At 42.4% G+C, this 12,123-nt stretch overlaps 1 protein-coding gene across 1 annotated transcript in view; it reads right to left on the reverse strand.

The window, feature by feature from the left end:
• Window positions 1-5,757: 5,757 nt before the first annotated feature.
• The window catches only part of LOC144729706 (regulator of G-protein signaling 7-like), a 128,164-nt gene continuing 121,798 nt past the window's right edge, over window positions 5,758-12,123 (reverse strand). Inside the window, exons 15-17 of the mRNA XM_078610144.1 lie at window positions 11,306-11,395; window positions 9,796-9,849; window positions 5,758-6,819 (exon numbers count right to left, since the gene is read on the reverse strand). Of these exons, the coding sequence (XP_078466270.1) occupies window positions 6,760-6,819; window positions 9,796-9,849; window positions 11,306-11,395 (204 nt within the window). The 3' untranslated portion in view covers window positions 5,758-6,759. The remainder of the gene's footprint in view (window positions 6,820-9,795; window positions 9,850-11,305; window positions 11,396-12,123) is intronic.

Consider the following 12,123-nt stretch of genomic DNA (forward strand, 5'->3'; position numbering starts at 1 on the left):
ATCAGCCCCTCCCCACCCAGCCCCACCCCTCCCACCCAGCCCCTCCCCACCCCACCCTCCTCTCTCCACCCAGCCCCACCCCTCCCTTCTTTGGATGCACGACGGACGGACACAATAATCCCCTGGCCAACACAGGGCGATTGGGCGACGCACCACCAATGTCATTCAACCACAGAGTCACGCTAGCCGTCACTGTGCCTCTGGACATAGTCCAATCAGCGTCATGCTACGTTCTGTGGAGTACCGCCTCTTTTTGGGCGATTTCCCTCCAGCTGAGAATCGCCCCGAGTGGTCCCATAGACTTACATTCAAAGATGTTTTTTTTCGAACGGGGGCGCTGCAATGCATTCTCTATGGCTTCCGGGAGGGCTCGCCCTAACGTGCTTACGTCATCATACGTGCTTACGTCATCATACGTAAGCACGTTTCATCCAACAATATAATTTGTCGCCACCTAGTGGAATCTTTAATAAAAGAAACTTGAGTGGTTTGTTTTAATAGTGAGTATAGAAACAAACAAGATGTATTGTAAGAGTCACTTTATTTTTCATTAATATTAAAGAAGTGAAGTTGCCTTTACATGCTTAAGCTGTTAATTTATCCATTGCATGGGTGGACCTTATCCTTATCAATCATCCAGACATTTGCCCCCCCTGAGAGATTTTGCAGGAGCCGCCACTGGGCCAACAATTGTCTCGCTGATGCCTGTCAGTTGGTGGCATTTGTTCCTATTTGAAGGTGGCCTCAAACAAGAGGGCCGCAATGCAGTCCTGCAGGAACTGTTGGTGGCTTTTGCTTCATGCACGAGGACATGCACTTTAGGTATACGTTTATGTGTGTTTGAAACTTGTGATTTTCTGGCCTGCACCGTTTTATGTTCTGATGGGGGTTCATCGTCATTTATCGTCGTACAACATTTGAACGCGTAATTAATGATTTGCACAAAAAAACAACACCAAGTGAATAATTTTAAATGTGATCCCAGCATTTTATTACACTCGAATATACAGTATTGCGTACACTTTTTGCCCATTGTTTAACCGTTTTACTAATGCTTTCGGAACATATCCCACACAACACTAAATGCATATGAATTCATGCAACAAACACATATCTAGTTTTGCACAATGATACATCGCTGCTTTCCCAATTATGTCCGTGTCTGACTACCTCCCAGTACACTTATTAAGACCTCTAAGCGTAAATTGCTGTTAACATGGGGCCAAGACCTCCAAAAGGCATCTGTGTATTTTTTTTGAATGATATCACCATGACTTTAGTCACAAACAATGACATTGCAAAAACACTGCAAACGTAACTCACCATTCAATGAACCATGAATTGCCAACAATGTACCATGTTCGCGTTTCAAAAACACACCGTTGTGAGTGGTCAGTCAAAGCATTCCAAATTATAGCCACCAACCATGTTTCCACCTCAGCATAACTGCTGGAAAATCAGAAACATTGTCCAGTCTTTTGTCATATCTAGTCACAGTCCTATGAGCGTAGCTTGTATAACCTGCTTGCTGGGTTTTTTTCTCTTTCCCAGGCTTCTTCCCAGGCTATATTCAAGTCTAGAAACCGTGCTTCCTTTATACAACTCATCAGCTGTTTCTCAAGCTTGGTTCCAGCCCTGTAATAAGTGCTTTGTCAACGAAAACTCAAGTCAGTCTGACTGAATAAATATAAATACACAGCAAATGTTGTGAACTTCAAATTACACAGGGGTTGTCAGTTCTTGGAAAATAGGAGGTTGTGCCATGGAAGTTTAAAAAAAGACAACCCTGCTGTATATATGAATATTTAGATAGGACAGTGTGTGACACGCATATGCAAACCCTCACATATAAGGGCTCATTGAGATGGGATACCAAAGCTTGTGCTAGTCTCATGCAGCTATACAGTATTGTGTGAATGCCACTGAAAACATTAAGACAGCAAGTCAGTTACCATAGGAGCAGTAGCGTGGGAATTGAGTGTGCAGACGGTGCATCTGCTGGGCTCAGGCGCCGAGCTACGTAGAGGAGGGAAGATGGCCAGGTGGATCCCCATTTATTCATTCCTTGCAATAGGGCCCATGCCAACCACTGCATAGGGGCTAAGTTATTGTCTACAACAGAACCTTTTCTAGCAAGGGCGATATTATACAATCACGATGCTAGGATGCAGCGATGAATAATAGGGATGGGTAACTGGCCAAGTGGTAGGAACGCTTGCTTCCAACGTCACAGGTTCATGCTCCTGTGGTGTGCTTTTTCCACGGCAGTGCAAGGACATTCCATTATATGCTCAATGGATAAACCAACTGTAATCTAATAAGCAGGATTCCCTAATTATATATATATATAAACATAGCTTGTATGATAAACACGCCTTGTGTTGCTTATTCAAGCTATGATTTTACGAGACCTCGGAAGCCAAGCAGAGTTGAGTCAGTTTAGTACTTGGATGGGCGACTGCCTGATAATACCAAGTGTTGTAAGCATAAGGTCACCAGGAGATGGCAGTAGAGCAATGGATTCTCGACTCTTAACTGAACTTTGTAATGCTCTCTTTTCTGTATGAGGTTTTCTCCAGGTACTCTAGTTTGCTTCAACAGGCTAATCATTAATCGAGTTAGATAAACATCCCAGAAGGCTCTTGAGACTGAGTGAAACGTTCTTGGGCAAACAGAGGACATGTTTATGTTTAAGCGTACATATGCTTAGATGCATCTTATAAATACTGCAATAAATACCAAAGAATGTACAACATTTGGCTCCATTGGAAAATAATTAAATGAATATGCGTTTGATAACATTAGTTGTTTATCAGTTTATGATGCTTGTGGATATCAATTTGGCAAGCACTGCAGTACATAATAACTGTTCTGCTGCAAAGCACAGCTGCATATGACAGCACATGCATGGCATGTTTGCACTGCTGATTGAATGGATGCTGTAAAAAAATCTCACCTAATAAATTATGAATCACAATGCTTTGAAAGCATTCATATTCATATAACACAATGTTTAAGCGTTAAGGAAAGCAGATAGGCTTGGCCAGGACACATCACTGAAAGAGATGATGTCTGATTGATGGTGATGGAATATCAGCCAAAGGAGAGAGCACGCCGGATAGGATGACCCATCGAGGAAATGGAGCGATGAGATCAGCTCATATGCAGCTGATGGACTGTGGCATTGCAGGACCTCATAAAGGACAATGACATTAAGGAGAGGCCGTCATCTGTTAGTGGATAAATGATCACTAATGTTGATAATATACAGCATATATGTTTGGGGTGGTTCAAATGTTCGGGGTGGTCCAAAGCATTTGACAGCAATAAATTGAATATTAACAGAATACGATGATGTGAATGCAATTATTTAATTGTCATATTTTAAAAGTTCATATATAATATTCAAAAAAGGCAAAAACATTAGCACAAATGATTGTTCGGGTTGTTTCAAATGAAGCCGAAGTTTTTGTTTTATAAATCATTTTTCTTTTTTTCAATTGTGCTCTCAGCATCATATCATGAGATGAAATGTCCATTCACAACTTTCGCAGAACAGCGCACTGGTTATAGAAAGGACTACAAAAGCAGATATAATAGAACTACTTTTGGGATCCCTTTCAGTGCCCTCTTATCGGCACTCAGGGTCCTGAAATACATGCCCCACTATAGAGATGTGTATATCACTTTCTTAACTCTCAAGGATGTCGCCAAATTTAATGAAAAGCTAAATTTCACTTTGTGTTTTTTCGTGCATTATTGACCAGGTTGAAACCATACATTCACTATATTTTAAAACCCAGTTTAATTAGTGGAGGCTAAAATCTGGATTCAAACCCAGGATTCCAGCCAGCTCTAACCCCTGAACCATCTGGCCTCCTCTTCATTTATGACTCTTAAATGTTTTCACCACTTGTCATTCGGCCCGTGAACAGAAATTTGGGGCAATGGTACAAAATGTTGACTGGGAGGCCTCAGCATTTTCTATGAAAAAATTAAATAAAAATCTTATAATTTGTTTGGGGGTCCCCCTGAGCTTGGAGTACCAGTAGAAGTTGTACCCCATTCCTAATCTCTCACAAGGCTTGCCTGTCATATACTGTAAACACAAGTACCCAGATGGCACTTTGACAGACATTCTCATGTCACGATTGAAGGGTTGGAACAATCCCGTTCGGGATTGACTCAGCCCATCATCCTTATGGGGTTGATAAAATAAATGCCGTACAACTTCATGGGACGTAAACAGTGGTTGTCCTATGGATATACTGGCTCTGCCATGGGAATGTAGAATTTGCACCGCTGACACGGGCCTGGCAGTAGAGATGAGTGCCACCCCAATGCTAGTTTAAGCAGGGAGGCACTCAACTGTGAATGCTACAGATGTTATGAACAGGCTCCTCAGGTGATTATAAATTAAACAAACAACAAATAGAAGTTTACATTTGTATACAGTACTGTGTATAAAAATGAATTAAGAAGTCACATTAAAAAAGTCACTTTCAAAAGAGAGGGTACCTTGGATTGTTCTTAGCTAAAGTAGCTAGTTCATTCAAATAATGTACACCAAAGTTGCGACTGATACCCATCATAGGAATGTGGAATTTCTGCCAATGGCTCAGTACCACCAAGGGAAAAGATTGCGACCACCTCATTTCCGCAGGGAGACAATTTTATCTTTAGATTTTTTGAGTGTTTTCCATCGGTCAACGTTTTGCAAGGCAATATCTGTCATAATAATGCAATGCCGAATGAAAGCAAAAACGCAAATTGGATCTATCGTGTTATTACCATACTGTATATATGTACTCGAAGTCCTTTTTGGTTAATATATGCAAAGCATCAGTATAGTCTCATCTATATCATATGCCTTATGTTCATGGAAATATTTTCCGGAAGGTTAACATTAAATACATTTTGTGCGATTTAGCAGGAAGTCAAATACTGTAACATGATATCCACATTTAACAAAAACTTTTCTGAATAATATAAAGCCTAAAAGTGTCACACCTAGTGACGTGAGACCATTACAGTGTATGGTTAAGTATTGCCATATAGCGACGTGGCCTTCGTCTTATTTAAAGGTGTTCAGCTCTACCAGGCAGGGGTGGAGAAACTTTTTCCTTGCCGAGGGCCGAATATGACTTTCAAACAACTTTTGGCATAGGGCCACACGTTAACACACGCCTTAGCGTTATTCAATAACAGTAATAGAATTACGGCTCACTTTTACAGGTGAAAAGACTGCTAAAATTAGAAACGGCGTTGTTTGCCAAGTTGAAACATCTTCCCCTCTAGTACCCGATTCGTGCGGCTAAAATGCTGGCCTCGTGTGGCAACCAGTCCGTGGGTTACCCCAACGCTGCTCTCAGTATATGTCTCTCTAACTCAGTGTTCTTCATTGCAAGGCCCGCGGGCCACTCACGGCCCCTGGTGGCCTTTAGTGTGGGCCCTGGCGTGCTGCCCCCGACAGTCAGAGGTCGCAAACGGGTTTTGATTCCTTACCCGTACCCGGCCGCATCAGGGTCGCAAATGGGTACCCGTACCCGGTACCCGTTCCCTACCCGTACCCTACCCGAAATGAGTGACAAACGGTTACTCACCAGTGACTCACGGCCTACCGGTACCCGGCCGCACCAGGGTCGCAAACGGCTACCCGTACCCGGCCGGGTATCGAGTAGGGTACGTTTGCGACCCTGGTGCGGCCGGGTACGGGTAGACCGTGAATCACTGGTGAGTCACCGTTTGTCACTCATTTCCCAACGTCTTGTCTCTTTTCACAATTCAAGTTCCTAGAATCAACCCACCCGCGCCTGCAACATGACTTCATCCCAGAGGTCGCAATCAGGTACCCGATACCCGTACCCTACCCGTACCCGGGTACCCGTTTGTGACCCTGTTGCGGCCGGGTACGGGTAAGGAATCAAAACCCGTTTGCGACCTCTGGTCCAGGCACATGACGGCAGACAGGGGGTACCAATCTATTATTTGCACCCAGGGCTCATGACAACCACGCTACGCCAGTGCCCCCTGCCTGCGTGAGCTGGAACTTTAGCACGTCACTGGTAAACTTGTATCTTGATAACCGATGTCACGAAAAAATCAAAGCAGATTATAGAATTTCGGGAGTTGATTCGGGTGAGGCTGATCGATTGAGACTCCGTGTGGCAACAGGAGGCGGGCTTTAGGAAGTACAAGCTATGTATTTCTCTGCATCATCACACGGAAATTAAGAATTTTAAATTGGCAAGCAATATGGAAAAGTCTGTGAAATACAGGACAGGGGAGTGATCTTACCTCTGGCGAGACTGTGAAATATGTACTCATTGTGCCCCAACTTGGTTGTAGAATCCCTAGAAGTGGCCCTTTAATGCCAGCATAATTGCCCCATAGGTGTTGTTTTTAATTGGTATATTCTCTATTTAACACGTAGTAGGCTTTCACGACCAATATTATCCATAAGAGGGTTTTTTGCGTTAGATCGCGTAATTGTAAATGTGTTGTTAACCCCGTCACCACCCGATGCAGCCAATTAGTAAGGTTTGTCACGTAAACAAAATATGCCAATTAGTTACTAGTTCAGTACACCCGGTGTGTTGGAGAGTAAACCCACATCATTTGCAATTCGAGTACGACGTTTCGCTGGTAATTACAACCAGCCTCATCAGGGCGACAGCCAGAATTGTGGAGAAATCCTCCAGTTTCGGTCTTCTCTATTCATCTGTGTGTGTGTGTGTGTCTCTCTTTCTCTCTCGTTCTCTAGCTTGTTGGGTCGCGAGAAGTGGAAGGCAATCTTCGACGAGTTTTCAGAGACCGGCTCTGCGTCAAACACAGCCACACACAACACACGCACACATAACGCCATCACAGCCAGCATAACCACCGTGAACAACGTAATACTTACTGAATCCGTTTAATTAACCACCCAGAGGTAATTGCAAAACAACGACGTCACACATCCGACTCACTGGGGACTGAGGAATGGACAGAAACGTGAAACGATGTTGGGAGCTTGAGCGCTTGAGTTGATTGATTTTGGCCCACGTGCTCTTGGTCACGGTTTGTTTTTGTTTATTTGTGGAGGGTTTTCTTGTTTAACCTTTTCTGTGATGTTCGTTTTTTGTACCGTGAGACGTTTGTACGGTTGGTCAAAATTCTCAGCGGTTTTAAGATGCAATTTGCATGAATGACACTATATATGAACGAATTATTATATGTGAACATCGATAGAAAGTAAGATATCATGCACATACGCTTTAGGTTAATGGACAAAAACAATCAAATGGGAAAACGCTTTACCATACAATACTTTAGAAATAAGCGAATGCACGCGATATTAAGAATGCATTACTAGTTGTGAAAATTTTAACACGTAGGCTTTCGCGACCAGTATTATTCATAATAAAGGTTCTTGGGTTAGATCGCGTGAGTATAAATGTGTCGCAACTCTCCACCACCCGACACGGTCAATCAGTAATACAATTTGAATTCACTCTTCAAACACACCGGTGGGCTGAAGACGTAACTAATTGGCGTTTAAAAAAGAAAACACATATATTAAATCACGACGTTTCGGAGGCAACACAAGCTTCCGTCTGATGGCCAAAGAGTATGGATCCTTGCAGTCACGAAAACTTCAAATCTAGAATTGGCGTTTTGTTAACGTGACACATTTCTTACTGATTGGCCGTGTCGGGTGGTGGAGGGTTGCGACGCATTTATACTTACGCGATCTAACCTAAACACCTTTATTATATTTGTGAAAATGTCAGATTTGTGAACCTCGATAGAGATTTACAGTTACACCAGGCAAAGCTATGGCACTGGGTGTAGCTGGTTCATTGTTCACAGGGGATGGGAGCTTGTGAAGGTCGGATATGTGGCATTGTTCCGTACATGAAGATTCCAAAACAATACATTTCAATAAAAGCATCATCTGTTTTGCCAACTATTAAAACAATGCAGTGCCTCATAAGGTGTTGTGGGCTGTGCGGGAGTGAGCAATAACTCTGGGCGGGTTTTAATTACTGCAGCAAATGTTGGTAGGTTTTTTTTGCAGATCTATAGCATGCACTCAGGATTAATATAGTCAGTTATAATTCTCCTCAAAAGAATATTAACCGTTTTCAAACAATGGGGGTTTAATTTCCTTCCATTTTAAGATTCAAATACACTACATTATTGATCGTTAGATTATATTGCATACATACAGATATTGACCCTTTTGATGAAACATGCACAATTTTAATTTGGAAATGACGAGTGTCCACAGCGCAAACAGTTATGTCCATGAAATGTAAAGACAAAATATATTCCTGCATGAAAACTGGTCACATTTAAATCACTAAAACGACTCCCAAGACATTACACCGCTCAGCCAAGTCTTTGTTTATAATGACTCAATGGGCTCTCATTTAGTTACACTAAAAAATATTAGCAATGTTATTTATTACCCTGCACTTTGCAAACAAGATTTCTCTTAATGCATAAGAGACACGTGAATGCCAACTTTTTCTCACCTGCTCATAAAGCAAAGGCCCAGTATTAAACCTTTGGAGAGCGGTGCTGCCATAGCATAATGGCTAATACAATAAACGTAGTAGTATTATTATTATTATGCGGCTTTACCAAGGAAAGCCTCACCGAGTCTCATGACTCTTTTTCCAGGAGGGTCTTGCCAAGTTTGCCTGCATGAGCAAGCAGTTGCAAGGTTGTCCCTTTTACCAGTATTTTGCGAGAGTTCTCTTAGTACATAAGATACACTCTGAATGCCATAATTGTATCAAATGCTCATATGGCAATGGTTCATATTAATTTAAGGGAAAATGTGGGCTTATTTGTTTGACCTAATTACACGATGACAGGGCACATACAATACACACGATTAATGCTTCTCGCTTTTGCCCGGCACAGATGAAGAGTTGTATGAATCACCAACAGTGAAGTCATGGATGGAGAGTTAGAAGCACACACAAGTGACTCAAGCATGGGGTGGGAGTGGCCACTTTCAAAGATTCCACGGATGAGGCACAGAGTGGAAGAAGAATGCAATGAACGTCTAACGACCATTACCTCTTTTCCACGTCTTTTTATGTCCTCAAAATAAGTTCATACTTTTCTGCAAAGGGTGGAAGATAACCACAATAACATTTGGAATTACTGTATTTTTTTCTTTCTTTCTAAAAGGTGTTTAAATTTTTTCAGTTTTTATTGTAACTTTTGCCCTTGGGGTTTAACTCGCCCTCCTCACTGGAATATCAAACAGTAGATGTTATTAAAGTTTATAAATGTAATGAGGTTAAAAAAACAGCTAAATAAGGATTTTTCTCAAAGGCACATCCAAAAAAAGTTTTGGTTCGAATATGAATAATGGCCATTGCTCTGAGTTGTCATAAAATAATACGCCAAGGGCTTTGTGAGAAACAAATGCATTTATCATACATGTCGTATGCGTGCATGCGTGCATGGGGAGAGGTGGCGCAGTGGTTAGTGCACCACGCTACAAACCCGGCGACACGAGTTCAATTCTCGCTTACAGCGAACATCGGTAACGAATAGATGAACCGGTCTTGGGCCTCCATTCAGATGACTCAGCCTTAATTGAGTACCTGGTACAATGTATAATAAACAACATCATTTGGGGAGCCAAAGGCGGCCGGGCATGGTGATGGCCACACCACCCCCTGGTGTGCCATGCCGGCTGTAATAGGTGTTTGTTAATGGCACTTGCCCCAACAGTCTGTTAAAGGCTATATGAAGATCTTTGTCTTTGTACGTGCACGTGTGCGCGCTCACCACATTCCTGGTGAACTTCTCAAATGAGGTCCGGCGGTCCTGGTTGTATTCAGACTGGTAACGAAAATAAAATGCTTTTTGCATAAACAGCACATCGTCCATCAATTTGTGGCACGCTTAACATTATTTCAAATTAACTGAAAAGAGCAGTAGTAAACATTGTATTAGTCTTCGTCATACGGAAAGATCACCACAAGCACAAATACAAACATATGAGCAGATTAATAACGTTCAAATGCCTGTGCCAAATATGCCTTGGGGTGAGTGATTATAACGAGTGAATGTTATATATATATGTGTATACTTGAATAAGAGCCAATTTGGCGAAGTCATTTTTAGTAATGATCATAGCGAATGGCTGAAAGGCCAAACGGATGACTGGTGCCTGAGGGTAATTTTACGTTGGACTATATCGGGTACCAGAAACACGTGAAATAAAGAACAAACTAAGCAGCTGCTGCTAAAACTCTATCAACGTGTCCTGTGTATTGTGCACGGTACACACAAAAAGCACGTGTGACTTTCTGCCATTGAGGACTTATGCGCCAAACCTCATTGTCAAAAACGGTGACCGAAAAAGTTCTTCTGTCTGTGCATTTCAAAATGACGAAAAAGGGGAGAACACTTCCCGCCTGCAACCGCAGTCACGCACCTCTCTGTCTCCCGAGGATGTTCATGGATTTTAGTGGGCTCCGATGTGGTCAGAGGAAAGACACCAAAGTTAAAGGGATTCAACGGTTACCGAGCGTGGGGGTTTTTTTAAAAATCCTTTATATTAAGTTCACTTGCTTGCTTGCTTGCGCGCTTACGACCGTGCAAATATTTCGGTCGATTTTTAACCCACTTCCCGTGATCCAATCGAGCTGACATTTTGCACACAGACTCGTTGCGCGTGACAATTTATTTTCGTGAAAATTTTTGTTACAAAATTTTCCACTTTTTAGGAAAAAAAAAATGTCATATTTAATTTAAAATACCAATGTGATAAAAATGAAACTCTTACTCAAGAAAAACAGAAATGAATAATAAAATAAAACCGATGCCACGCATATAAAGGATTTATAGTGAAAAACTTTGTTTTTACGGGTTAATTTTTTGCGGTTCGTGTCTCTACGCATCTCTCTGGATTCGGGTTGAATCCCCAACGTGGCGTGATGTTCCGTCCCACGTGCCGGGAGGTTCAGACTCGGAATCAGATTCATTTGTTTGGACCGGAAAAATCCGATGAGCTGCCAAGCTCTTTTGCACAGATGTTCAGTAGTAAGGGGGCGGGTCAGAAACTTAGCAACAACGAACAAGAGGAAAACACGATACGAGTGCAAAGTATAGGAAAGGCAAGCAAGGCACTAAATGTAAACAAAAACAAAGAAAGTAAACGAGTGCAAGTTTCATTCGTACATAAATTCCTCCTGGAGTTCTTAAGGGACAGTGGACATCGTGTGGAGAAAAAAAACACGCGTCTCTACCCGAAAGCACATCGGAGAGATTGGATGATTGCCCGACGACAAACCTTTTTCCTCGTGAGCAGCACCTCTTGGTAGATGGGTGAGCGAAGGAAGCGAGCATAGCTATCGCTCTTCATCAACTTGTAGATGTGCTCCTAGACAACAACAGCAAGTAGAGCAAGAATGTGGATCATTATTTTGTAATAATCATCATCATCAACAAGATGATCGTCATCAGCCATTATCCATCTAGGGCTGATCAAATGCATCTCTGTGCAGTCGCCTTTCCCACGATTTTGCGATACTACAAATCCATGTTACCCCTGCAGATCAATGGAGGCCGACAATTTATCCATTCATATAAATAGTAACTAGATTTACTTTATTCAGGAAAGCCTATTGAGTCATAATACCAGAGCTGGCTATGCAATTACCGACTGCTCTACCAATTGTCGGTTCCATTCTCCGACCAATCAGATAACGATAGTAATATAGAAAGTAAAGTAACAGGACCCTGCGGGGTGGGCTGGTAGGAACGAATAACCAAAGAATATAAACATAATGTATTATTACACTTGTTAAGCCAGGAAAGCCCCACTGAGTCAAAAGGTTTTTGTAGGGTCCTGCCAAGTGTTTGCAGTAGGGGGCGATGTTGATACACGGACGGACGGACGGACGATATAATCTATTGGTGGTCTGGTCCACTTCGTTCCTACCAGTATAACCTCTGTTTCCACGTGTGCCGCTGGACTGGAGGTGATGGGTGGGGGCTTGGTGGTGTCATCGGTATCATCAGCTACACCACACTGGGCGTGGCTTGTAGGGGTTTCCTGCCTTTGGGACGCAGGATGTAGGGGCGGCCGCCAATTTTAAAGGGGCTAAA

The sequence above is a fragment of the Lampetra planeri genome, chromosome 33 (assembly GCF_965212315.1).
Source record: "Lampetra planeri chromosome 33, kcLamPlan1.2.h2, whole genome shotgun sequence".
Classification (NCBI taxonomy): Eukaryota; Metazoa; Chordata; class Hyperoartia; order Petromyzontiformes; family Petromyzontidae; genus Lampetra; species Lampetra planeri.